Source organism: Poecilia latipinna, unplaced genomic scaffold (genome assembly GCF_001443285.1).
Source record: "Poecilia latipinna isolate Pla-1442-1.1 unplaced genomic scaffold, P_latipinna-1.0 Scaffold1763, whole genome shotgun sequence".
NCBI lineage: Eukaryota > Metazoa > Chordata > Actinopteri > Cyprinodontiformes > Poeciliidae > Poecilia > Poecilia latipinna.
In genome coordinates this window covers 94,247-107,852 of record NW_015114379.1, presented here as the reverse complement: position 1 = coordinate 107,852, position 13,606 = coordinate 94,247, and the positions used below count along the sequence as shown (strand labels likewise).

General features: G+C 38.0%; 1 protein-coding gene across 1 annotated transcript in view; it reads left to right on the top strand.

Moving 5' to 3' along the window:
* LOC106965091 (CUB and sushi domain-containing protein 3-like) overlaps positions 1–13,606 on the top strand; it is a 65,250-nt gene that overhangs the window by 29,223 nt on the left and 22,421 nt on the right. Inside the window, exons 5-8 of the mRNA XM_015060989.1 lie at positions 1,568–1,741; positions 9,097–9,270; positions 9,767–9,840; positions 11,213–11,324. Coding sequence (XP_014916475.1) covers positions 1,568–1,741; positions 9,097–9,270; positions 9,767–9,840; positions 11,213–11,324 — 534 coding nt within the window. The remainder of the gene's footprint in view (positions 1–1,567; positions 1,742–9,096; positions 9,271–9,766; positions 9,841–11,212; positions 11,325–13,606) is intronic.

Sequence of the window (13,606 nt, the reverse complement as noted above, 5' to 3'; positions counted from 1 at the left end):
GTTTTGGTTTTACGTTCCAAAGCTTTCCTAATCCCTTTTTGACTCAAACATCTCTACAGTATGTGCAAACATGGACCGATGATCTAATAATAACCATTAATGTAACACCTGACAATAATTTAACAATTTCTGCTAGTTTTTAATGTGCTCACAGTAAATTCAAATGTTTTTTTTTATTAACCTAGCTTGTCAGATTAAAATAATTTTTTGAAAATACCAACCTTCAAGAAGCTATTAAACATACTTTGCAATAACATTTCTGAATTTAAAATTGGTTTTATTAGTTCAATGTAATATTTTAATCTTAAATTACATGATTTTATTAGCTATAAATGAAAGATCATAATTGACAGAATAAAAATCTGGAAATTTCAGTCTGTAATTTATCTGTATAATATGTTTCGCTTGATTAATTCAGTAACTGTCATAGTATTCTAATTTAACTCAACCTAACTGTATTAAAACCACTGACATAATAATTGGGCATTAATATAGTCAAGTTTTTAAAGCACTAGTCATAAAAAAATTGCCAATAACCTAATATGTTTTATTCGTTCTGTTGCTGAAGTAAAACAATTCTTTGCGATTGTATTCACTGTAAGTGATAATGTAATAATACATAAATATGCTGAATTTCTTGGAAATAGGGTACTTTTTGCAGATTTTGCACAGTTTGCCTGGCCTTTGCCTTCCTTTGCTATTCCACTCTATTCAGATTTTTCCTACAGCTCAGTCTGGTCTTCCTCCCAATTACTTAGATTCCTCTGGTAGAAACTCTACTGATCCAATCAGTGAACAGAAAACGTTGTGAACAATGACGTTGATTGTTCTGTTTTAGAGTTGTAGCCTGCCTGTAGTTTTAGCAATGGCAGCAGTGGGAGTGAAGGAAGCCGTTCAGTCCTGTTGGACTTCCAAATATTGAATCAACATTAACAGCCGTCTCGTTCCAACAGTCACTTCTCTCTTAGCAGACGGTGGTTTACAGCGCAGGCAATTTCCGGTAGGCTTCAAACTGGCGCATTACATAGATCACAAACAAACGTTAGTGATTGGATAAAATGTAAAATTGCAAAAAAGTCCACATGTCCAGGAAGCAATTGTTTCTCAATAGCTGACCCTCTGTACGTAGCAACGAATAGTGCAATAGGCTGGTTTTTACCAGGTCATAACACATGTCCATCACCCCTAGTGATTATATTCATTCATGTTCCTACAATATTCCTTAACTATGGAGAATTGTTTGTTGTACACAATATAATAATAATAATTATTATTATTGTTATTATTATTATTACCAATGAAGTCCATTGATTGGTTCAGTTGCTTTTTGGCAGATTGTTATTGTTATTATACTATTGGCTCAAAAACATTACGGCATTCTTGTTGTTTCTTCTTCTTCTTTTTCTTCTTCTTCTTCTTCTTATTATTGTTATTATTATTATTATTATTATTATTATTATTGAATGAACACAGACCATTATGCTTGCTGTTGTTACATTACGGGATGCTACATTTCTATTAATCATTATTTGACAAGCTTGTAAATGTGTGCCGACTGTTTTCACAGTGGTGACCTGTCCTACTCCACCGTCCATCCCCAACGGGCTGCTGGAGGGCTCCGTCCTGGAGTGGGGGTCCAGTGTAAGCTATGGCTGCCTACCTGGGTATGAACTCTCCTTCCCTGCTGTGCTTACCTGCACAGGAAATGGCACGTGGAGCGGAGACCTGCCTCAGTGCTTGCGTAAGTTGCTCTTTTCTACCTTAATTTCTACCTCCTAACAGGCTAGTTATGACAGTAATTACAGAAATTTGCAGGAGACATTTCTTTGTGTATAGATTGAGAGTGTGTGAGTAGGAGTTCTGCCTGAAAATGTTTTGATTTCTCCATTTAGTTGAACTCGGTCAGAAAAAAAATGGAACTCGCAGTTCCATGTATATGATAAAAGTACTAAAAATAAAAGAAAAGGACTGTGTTTCACCTTGTGTACTGCATTTGACCGAAATTACCAACCTTTCTTTTTGTCATAAAAAAGTGAAATCAGGACTACAGAAGTTCAGTCAGCAAAAGTCATTCTGTTCTTCATTTGTCACTTGGGAATTTTTGACAAAGAAGGTAACATTTTATTTGTCCCTTGTCAGCAGTACACAGCTCTTGCATTTTTAATATATTGTGTTGCTTATCTCAGTCATTGCTTTAGCATCGCATACCTTTTTGTAAGCACGCTTTAAACTGCTTGCAATTTTCAATGATTTGTTTTTCTAATTAATGAAAGTGTTGTAATCCATGAATAATAAATATAAGTCAGATATGAAGCTAGAGGACAAGCTGACTAAGCTAAGCTGTAATTTCCAAGGAATCTAAAAGTCAGAAATGTGTATTTTTCGTGTTGCTCTTTCTTTGTTTTCTTATGTTTTTCAAGCAAGTTTTTGATACGCTAAAGCACATATGAATTCACAAATGTTCATAGTAAAATGTGAACATTTTGTCATTACTACATAGAGTAAATTCTCTAATTTATATGTAGATTAAAAAGAAGTGAGTCTCCTTCTACCCTCAGGGTGAGAGCTGCAGTGTTGATGGAGATGATGATCTGAGCAGACTCATGACTGAATTTTCTTATTCTCCCTACTCCATTAATATCTTCTCAGGGATGTCTTTGCAAGTGTACTAATAACCTCAGTTATGCATGACTGCTCAAACAGTGTCTCACTGCCATCTGAATCAGTCATGCAATGTGTCACAAAGAAGTGAAATGTTAAGTGGTAAAGCACTTGCATGCATTTGTTTCTCTCAGCGTTAGGACTCTTGAATGTTGATCACAAATGAAATCTCACTTATCTAAACACGAACAACATCAAGATGCTTTTTTTAATGACTCTGGCGTCACAGCGTGAGCTGCAGTTGGGGGCTGTCTGTTGTTTGTTCATGTCAAGTTCACAGCAGTATAGAGACTTAAAGAAAATGTGAATTTAGTTTTGATATCGCATAGAGTTAACTAATACTGTATGGCTTAATGAGTTACAGTAGTTTGACTTCCAGATGAAGACTGTGAGGTAAACAGTTTTGGTGTTTTCCAGCAGCTGTCATTGAATAACAACAAATCAAAAAGTGTCAGACTGTGACAGAAGCTGATGAATGTTGGTGTATCCAGAGAAGCGAACACATTCCCATGAGGGAGCTTTTAAGACACAGATAACAAATTGCTCTTGTTGTTGCACAGCAGCTAGACACACTATACCTTACAGTATGTAGCAATTTGCTCACGTATGGTGCTTTGGGGAAAAGAAATGGATACCATTTTAGATTTGTCATGTTTTGGCAACAAAGTTAAACCTGTTAGTTGGATTTTATGTGGTAGTCCAAAGCAAAGTAGTAGAGGTAACTATAGCCAGGATAACTAATTGTATTACACTCCACAGATCTGCCCTATTTAAGAAACACACACACAAAGCTATTGATGAAAGACAGTAGGACATGGTTCAAGTTGATTTGATAACGTATAGGTGCTAAACACAAGGCAACCCTGAACAGTTTCTGGTGTTACTGAAAACTTTTGGAGAGCTGTGAAAGCACATATTCCTAACAAGTAGCAGGTGCCTCTGTTGGCGCCTTCCCAGTCCCACTGCTGAGTCCCATCGCCCCTTCTCAACCAGAGCCAGACCGGCTCCCTCAGGATCAACAGTACAAATGAATCTTGCAGGTGCAGAGCTGCCACTGGCTGAACCCCTTACTGTCAGAGGGAGATATTAATATAAAATAATCTTTGTCTGAAACAAATCACTCCTCTAAAACAAGTTACTGCATTTCTAACTTATCAGTCAAGTTTGTTTGGTGAAGGGTTCATCTAAAAGTCGATGGTCTGGTCTTGTGCACCATCTACAACATCAACTCTTAATAAAATGAGCTAAAATTTGTGGTTCTTTTGTTACACAATATAAGTAGCTGAAAAGCTGTGAAGGTGAACACTGCAGCTAAGAGTGCAATGTTTTGTCTGATTAATATATTATTCTGCCCAATCCGAGTTACTGATGTCCAGATTTGTCCTTTAGAAAAGCCTTGTGTTTACATCCAGCCACTCAGGTGTCTGTTCTCTTGCCTGCTTTAGCCAAACTTGTCATCTGGTCATATAATGGATAAGTTTCCACTTGGTAAATATACCATGTCCAGACACTGTCCACCTCAATTATGATGAGCAGTGACATCCCTCAACACACTGCAATCATTTTTCCACATGAGCACCTTCTGAACAATCTCCTGCGGCGATGTGAGCAAGCAACCTTTTTCTGTTCCCGTCTGCCGCTTAGTGCATCTGAACACAGAACTGTTTTTTAACCCGGTAATTACATTTAATAGCTGCACCGGTAATAACACAGATGCAGGTTTTGACAGTTGTTCCCAGCTGACACAAAATGAGTGACTACACATTAAATATCACTGCGCTCAGTAACCAAGTTTCTGTAAAGAACTTGACTCCTCTGCTGCATGCTTAATGTGGCAAAGAGGTGATGAATCACTTTGGTTTTGCGCAAGCAAAATACATAAGAATGGGAAGCAGTGAACACGGGGATATAAAACGCTGATTGTGTGTGGTGTGGACGAGGTTATTTTCTATGTATTAGAATGTCAGTAAAGCACCATCTGCACCAGTCTCAGGTGAAGAATGGAGGCGAGCTAAATCCTTGTTATTAATGCAGACTATGTATAATGACTGTACTCTGTGCATTTTGTGTTTTATTATAAACACATACATTTGTCATGGAAAGACTGCAAAAGCACTGAGGTAAAATATTTTTTTAGATTCTGGACTTAACATAAACATCCATAAGTGATGGATATGAACTATGAACTATCAAATAGTTGGAAAGTTATATTAATGTAAATATTAGTTTAAGATGAGATTTTCATTTGACATTGAAGGTTTTTGCCGGAAAATTTAACCTGTCCAGTTTATCGATGTTTCTATTTGAGCAAAAAGTACATTTTAAAGTCGCAGCTTTGCTTTTTTTCTTTCGTGCTCATTCCTCACATAGCAAGCCTGCATCACTGAGTGTTTCACTTATGATTGTAATTCATTTTCACCTCAGCGCATTTAAATACAGCTCAGCAAAACTGTGAGATTCTGCAAACACAAATCTTTCCTTGGAATTTGCAGCCAAACAGGATTAAGATGCATGTTCATGTTCCTACCAGCACACAGAGAAGAGCTAAATTCAGTGTTTGAGAACGCCAGTTTTTAGTTGTCTGCAGGGATAAGTCTGTGATCCCAACTTTGAATCTGTGAATCTGGCCTCTGCATACTGATGACTTCAAAGCATTGATAATTCATCAAGGAAGAGGAGAGGCAGGGAGAGAGAGAGAGAGAGAAAAGTTTGACGCGTCTCCATCTCACTCTTTCTACACACATTCGTACACGCATACACACTGGCACATTAAATATGCTGAGCTTGGTTTGGCTTGGGGCCATTTCTCTTATATATCCATAAAACAGAACATTATTTTCCTGTGGCTTGAAGTTTATGACTGATGTGCATGTCACCTGTTTGGCCTGCATTGTCAACGCTCCAAGAAATACGAACAGAATACTAAGCTTTACGGTGCCATTTGAGATGGGACAAGAATTGTTTTCAGATCTGTCTAGAGGTTTGCATATTTCTCTCACCAACCCAGAAAAACCGGTCAGACTTGGGACTTGAAGCACAAGGCAGGGTCTTACTTTTTCGATATTCATTTTCCAAGGGAGCACATTGCGCTGGATAAGAAGACGTTTGAGATATTTTCACTTTAAAGTTTATCCAGCCATTCTTGCACTGTGTGGATTTTAATCTCTCTTCCTAGATATTGGCGGTATCATGGATTGGTTGTGGGAAGACCCTGTTAGTTCATGAGCTGTAGGAGGAATGCAAGGAGAAACTTATCTCTGTCAGCAGACCTCCATGCAGCAGCACATGTCGGGTCTGGAGGAGCAGCTGCCTCATTATTAGCTTGATCCTGCGGTGCTCTGGCTGCGTGACTGGATGCTTTGACTCTCTCCCTCCCCTCTGCTCTCTCTCCCACATGCACCAAGTATATCAGAACCACCGACGGCTAACAAGCAACATATACTGATCACTGGGGTCATTGGGGAGTGATGGATGGATAAAATAAGGGGGATGAATAGAAAGAGGCATTTGGAAGGCCAGAGGATGGCTCACTTGTCCTACCATCAAACCCATTCAGCCTAAACTATTTGAGCCACTTTTATTGGATGTCTATAAGCAATAAATTGACAGAGGAGCAGTGGAAATCCATCAGGATTCTTCTGCTGAGGCTATAGCTAGAGTCCCATTAAAAAAGCAATGTCATACAAGAGGCTTAGAGACAAGAGCGGCAGTAAATGGTTTCGGTTGAGTTAACCCCTAGGCCCCTTCAGAGAAATTAATATTTCACTTGCTAATTATTTTGATCTGAAATTTAGAGCCATGACCTTCCTCAGCTCCCTCTATGCTGCTAAGATGAATATTCATACACCTACTGTAACTACTCGCCGATGAGACTGATTGCTGGAAACAAAAGTGATTAGACGTGCACAATTCATCCTGCGACAAGGATGTCCACGTATCTGCCCACATTTGTAAAAATGGACTTTCTACAACCCTGGTAACGTCAAAGCAATTTGAATAATTTCCTCTTGGAAGACATTCCAAATCATATAGGAAGATTATTGTTATGGTTATATAAATGGGATAAAAAGAGAGCAAAGCTCTTAGCTGAGTGAAACCAGTGTAGGTACTTGGTCTCTGATCATGTGTAGCTACAGCAGAAGCCCACACAGTTTATTATTTCTTAATTAAAGCCTCTCCATTCAGTCACTGTCTGCAGTTTTCTTATGGAGAACAAGGTGGGAAACATCAACGTTAAATTCAGAAAAAGGCCTGAGCTTCTTAACTAATCAGGGTTCGGGACTCACCATCACCCCTCACTGACGAGCTGAGACTTATTCAGGAGTTAATCAAGGTTGACATAACAGCCAGCGCAGTCAGCATTAAGCCTGTTAACCTAAACAAATTGTGTAGTTTCAGTCCACTGAAACTATAACCGCTGTTGAAAGACAACCTGTTTCTTCACTATCAGTTTTTTCCAACAAATATAAAAGCTGAATGAGAACAAGGTCCAATTTAAAAACATTTCAGGTTCACAAAATTATGTTTTCTTCTGATTACCTATCAGTAGCGCAATCCTGAAAAAATAGTGATCTGTGAAACATCTTAGACAGCGCTTTGTAAGACTTTGTAAGACTAAAGTCATAAACTTGAATGTGCATGAATTGATTAGAAAAATTAGCATGTTTGGCTTGTTTTCAACGTCTGGAGTTATCGCAGAGAAAGCAACACTGAGGTCACATTCACAGATATGGGTGGTGCTGAAGTGAACCAGGCGTTTTACAGTGAGGATCACTTCCTCATCACAGTGAAGCACCAGAACTGGGAGAGGCTCAGCTGTGTAAATTTCAGCGTCTGGACACATGATAACCCCACCAGCTGATTATCTTCATTACTTGGCAACTTGACAATTTATGTGTTGATCCTGTAGAGATCATGTATTCACTCGCCGTCCCTTTGTTCCTCAGGGGAATAGTATTTAATATAGTCTGCATCATACATGTGTTTCACCTTGCTCAATTAGTGGATGTAAAAAAAAAAAAAAAAAAACTAGTGTAAGGAGAGTAGATGGAAAAAAAAAACTCCACTTATAGTTTTCTTAATGTTCTTCCTCAGAAAAGACCTGTCACCCACTTTTTAAGTGGGGCAGTGGCGAATTGATGGTTCTCATGCTTACAGTCACTAGCATCCTCTATAACGAGGTGAGCCACAAATGGTCAATGGTATAAAAAGAAAAAAAAAAAAACACCAAACGATTGATCCAGGGATATTAGTTGAAAGTTAAGTGGAAAGAAAAAATATGGCAGAAAATTATCCACAATTAACAAGATTCATTGTAGCCTTACTAAAATTGTGAAAGAAAAATCTTCATTCACTGCCATGCGCAGTTACAGTTTTCTAAAATGCAAAGTCAGCCCAGTCTGAAATTTTGGGAAATTTTGGAGCATTTAATGCTGATAACCCTAATAGAGATGCAGGTTTCATTTTCCGGCAAGAATCGGTCCCATCCACACTGCCTGTAGCGCCAATAAGTGGCTTCAGGGCCATAGTACCACTTTGCTTGATTGGCCAGAATAGTGACCTGATCGAAACCCCTCTGAGGAGCTACGCCACACCACATTGATGGAGTAATTAATGTAAAAGGATTAAATCCTGAGTTCACTTCCCGCAGTATTCAGACCAATATAAAAAGCAGCCTATGTTTGAATTTTAGATGTCCCTTTATTTATCTGTCACTATTTTTTGTAAAGCTAAATTTTCGTTTAGGATCAGTCTTAATTATCATCAAAACAACGAAATGTAAATTCATGAAACGTATTACTGTGTATTTAATGAGTCTATAGCACGAGTAGCCCTGTCACAATAAAAAATTTTGCTGGACAGTAAATTGTCCCAGAAGTTATTGCAATAAACAACAATATTGTTCTTTTGAGATCATTTTCATTTCATCATTTCAGTAATGGTATAGAAATGAAATAACTCATTCTCAAAGATTAATACATTCTAATGAACATTTAACTCTGTAACTTGAAGACTCTTATCAACAAAACTTCAAATAAAATGAAGTCTCTGTGAACAAAATTGTCTTTTAGAAAAGGGTTAGTTAAGACCAAAGAACTGGAAGACTGGAGACATTTTTCATCCATTTTTTTGGTGGAAAGGAAAGAAAGAGAAAAACGGGGAAAAAATGATAAATCATGCAAATGGAAATTATTGAGTTTGTTTTAATTTATCATGCGATTAATTGATTGATTGCTTATTGCGACAAGACTAAGTGTGAGATTTACTTTTTGAATTGAATTACTAAAATACATTACCTTCTCAACAAGATTCTCATTTATTGAGACGGACCAGTTTGCTAAGAGAGGTGTAGTGATGATGAAGAGCTCAAACATCACTTCCTCTTCCTGTTTCCCTTTGTTTTTACACGTCTACGACATCACTTTGTATCTGCAGCCAAGTTCTGTGGAGATCCCGGCGTGCCTTCCAAAGGACGGCGAGAAGGACGCAGCTTCATATTCAAGTCAGAGGTGGCGTTCAGTTGCAGCGCCCCCTATGTGCTTGTTGGAGTGACAACACGCATTTGCCAGGAGGATGGTACTTGGAGCGGTTCTCAACCTCGGTGTATAGGTATTGCATTTCTTCACAAAATGGTCATATGTCGTTTTTGTTTGTAATAAAAATCTGTTCATTTTTACTGTGACTTAAATTAATAATCATTATATTATAACCATTAAATATTTTTGCACAAGAGCAACACACAGTGAGATGCCCATCGGCTCAATTCTTAATTCATGACGGATGGTTTTGATGTTGTCCGTTGGCAGTATGTTAACGTGTTTTTGTGTTTGACTTAAATGGTGGAGAGAAGTTTCATCACATTCAGATAAGAGCCAAATTAGTATTCATTTTACAACAAATTTCAGAGGCTCAAAATTCATTGTGAAAGAAATAAATCATTCCTAGATGATTCTGCTCACGTTTGCAAGCCACTTCAGTTACTGTCTGCCTGTACAAGCCACTCCTGAGAAAAATGACTTTTTGATTATCAATCTTTTTCTTTCTGTCACTCTGTCCTCTTTGCTCCCTTGCAATCCCTTATCGCCACAATGGTTTCTTGTTGCAGAGCCTACGAGAAGCACATGTGAAAACCCAGGAATACCTGAGCATGGCTTCATGAATTACTCTACAGGTTTCAAGGTAAGATGACGGGGAGAAAAAACTAATTTAGTGACGTCTTTATGCACTTAAGCTCTTCAGATGAGTGCAAAACAAACAAAAAAAAAATAAATAAATAGTATGAGAATAGACCAGCCACTATCGGCAACACTAAAGTTAAATTTTTTTTTAGTACGGCCTTACAACTTGATTTCCAGCCATCTGTAGGCTGAAATATTGGCAGTTCGGTCTATGAATCTTCTAACAATTCAAACCATCTTTCAACAAGACACTGTAGGCAACGCTTTGGCTGGTAGCTCTGTCAGCACTCCTCAGCAGGGATGGAAACACATAAACCTTAGGTTCCTTTACAACTTTGGCTCAACTTTAGACTTTGTTTTTACAGAAGGATGCCCATTTTCTCTACTGTGAAAGCCATATACAGTGATGATACGGTGAAAAAGTTATAAAGCTCACCTCATTTTTCTGTTTACGCTATGAGGATCTTTTTGAAATGGACAGATTCTGATGGAGTTATGGGTAAAATCCATAATTTATATAATAATATATTACTGCATTTTGAGAACATTTTTACATGCTTCTGAGGTCGTAACAGAGATTAATTTAGTGTGATTTCCCAACTTTCCTCAATATTGGTGCTTTGTTACTTTGTTTATTTAAGGATCCTCATTCATCTCTACAACAATAGACTGTTCTTCATTTTTCACAAACATTACAGTAAAATCGTACTTTTAAAATGTCTGTAGTTTTAAGATTTGCATGAGACAAGAAACTGCAAAATTTGAATTGTCACAAAAATCTACATTATGTTTGTGTGCTTGACAGCACCCCTGCCAGCTCTCACTCTACGTATTTCACTCTATTTGCACGCTTTTACTTTGCGAATGTTGCAAGTTAAGTGTAAACAATTTCTTCACAACATTCAGCAGAATCACTGATATGAAAAGTGTCACAATAAAGGCAGGAGCAGCTTACACAGATTAGTGCTTGTAATGGTATGCAGTCTTGCATCGTTCTGCATTACCGAGCAACTTTTACCCACATCTTGACATTTTCCAAATGAGAATAATCTGTCTTCATGCTGTCTTTAAGGAGTGGACTGGAATGGCTACTGAAAATATAAACAAAATTATTTAAACTCTAGAAAACAGACAAGCCCTTCTACTCTCCATATCAGATAAGAAAACAAAACAAAAAAAAAAAAAATAGGACATCAGCTTTGGAATAATTCTCCCTTTTACCACAACACTCTACAGATAATCATTACTAAGGAGAAAAGAAACATTTAGTGTTCAGTATTATTTCCAAGCTCTTTAGATTTGAAGCTGGGAGCTTATTGGCATTTGCATCAGGGTATTGATTCCTTCTCTGTTTGTTGTCTGTTTGTGGCCAGGTGGGGAGCAGAGTAGACTTCCAGTGCCAACAGGGACACATACTGCAAGGCTCCACAACACGGCTGTGTTTGCCAGATCTTACCTGGACCGGGATCCAACCTACCTGTATCTGTAAGTGCTCGCTCTTTGCTCTCACCGTATCTTCAGATCGCTTCTCCTGTCATTGTTTGTCTCCAGCCCCTTCAGTCTTTCTTCACACTATTTATCTGCGCCGCTGGTTACTCAGAGGGTCTCTTTACGCTCATGCTCTGCCCTTCACCTCCTCGCCCTCCCCGTGCCTTTGTCAACGCAAAGTTCTCTCATTCGCTCAGTCCTCACATAACCAGGGACCTTCCAGTAGATTGCTTCTCGTACCTCAATCAACCTGTCATCGTTCTGAGACTGAAGTGTTGGCCAAGATTACTGTCATTCTGTTTGAACAAGCTGAACTGTCGACCAGCATCTCACCAGGGCCGTGCAGTTTATCCCATTCACTTTGCCAAGATAAGTGGTTCTCCAAGTTGTGGTGTAATTCGGTATTTCTGTGAGATCCCTTTCTGCTAAAGCAATTTTTCTTGAGCTTTTCCATCTCAAATCGGACCAAAATTGTCCTTTAGCAACCACTTGTAGTGTTACCATTCAACACAGACAGAGAGACAGACTGATAGGATAGACGGACAGGACCTTCCTGCTGATGATGTGCCTACTTTCCCTGCATATGTAAATGGCCCAAAAAAAAATTTAGGCGTTCAATGTCATCAACGTGAAAGTTTCCCTATGTGATACATTATTTCTTGTTCCAAGGTGTTCTGAGCAATATGTGGCAAAAAAAAGTCGGTTTTATCTTGCAGTGAGACTTTTAAAGTATCTCTGTGTGTTTTATTGAAATAAGAAGAAGTTTCAGAGGGATTGTGAAACCTTTCATTTTTGCTTGCTGCCTTTTTATTGTGCATAAACCCATTGACCGGTTTATTGGGTAGAGCCAGCTGAGGCTAATACTTTGTATTATCACATCCCTCCACTGAATCCCTATATTTACTATATGGTCTTTTTACAACATATTGGTTCAATTTCAGATTCATTTTAGATGATATGATTCTAGATGCTAGACTATTAAAGCATGTTATGCTTATAGTTGTTTCTAATACTATTTTAATGTACCTTACTTACGACATAGCCATGCAGATGGGATTGAGGTCTTGTACATATACTGGAAAACAAATAAAGCCTCGTATTCTAGGAAAAAGTTTTCAGTCTTCCAAGGGTTTTGAGCTTTTCCTCATGTGGTAATCCCTTCTAGAGGTGTGATCAATTTGTCATTCCTTCTCATTTAGTTGTGTTTTTGGTTGAGACTTTGCAGCATTTTAGTGTCCAGCAGAAATTGAGGGCTTCATGAAAGCTATATACAAATATAGGAGGAAAAATATTTCAGTTTGTTCTATTCTCAGCTCTTCACACTTGTACTTTAAACTTTAAAAGTTTGTAGCATAAACTGATGGAAAACTGCCACTTTTACAGTTTCTTCTTTTCTTATTCCGTCTTTCTGCTTAGAATAGAATAGAAATATTCTTTAATGTCCCACAATAGGGACATTTCTGTGTAACAGCAGCAAAGTGACGGGGAGAAACAGCAAATAGATTAATACAAAGAGAGAGCATATATATATATATATATATATATATATATATATATATCTGTGAGGTGCGGTGAGGTTCAATGCTGGTGAGGCACTGACTTACGATTATAGACAATGCATGTTATTGGACGTATGGAAATTTCGCGCAGGCATACAACGCTGGGGGGCAAAAAGACTAATCATTTACATGTCATCCATAGCCGCGTTAACTCAGTGAAACTTAGAAATGTAGGTATTGATTTCATGGAATGATCCACAACAAAGGGAAAGAGCGAGAAAGCACTTTCTCCCTCTGTATTCGCCACGCTACATGCAGACTCGTTGCCATAGCAACTGACAACAATGCCACTTCATGTTTTAGGATTTAACACCAAAAAAACATTCAATAAATTTGCACACAGAACAGAACATTTAGTCTGTTGTAGTACGATTTAGGCTTAATGTTTTATTAATAAATAATTGCTGTGGTAGATTAGCTACCACTTCTACTTTACTGAATTACTTAGACATACAAACTGTAGCCCACAAAACGCACATTTCATAAAAAAAAACATCTTATTGCTGTCTTACCTTTATGTATCAATGAAATCCATGCACCGCTAATTCTGCACGAAAGTATCCGTTCATCCAAAGCCAAGTCTATCCTCGGCATGTCTTTTCTACTCCGTTTAAGAATCATCAAACTGTCTCGAAGCAAAACTTTCAGCTCCGGTGTTGGTCTTCCTTTAGTTATTATCTCCTGGTTCAACTGAAAATACACTTTAGAAAACTGTTTAAG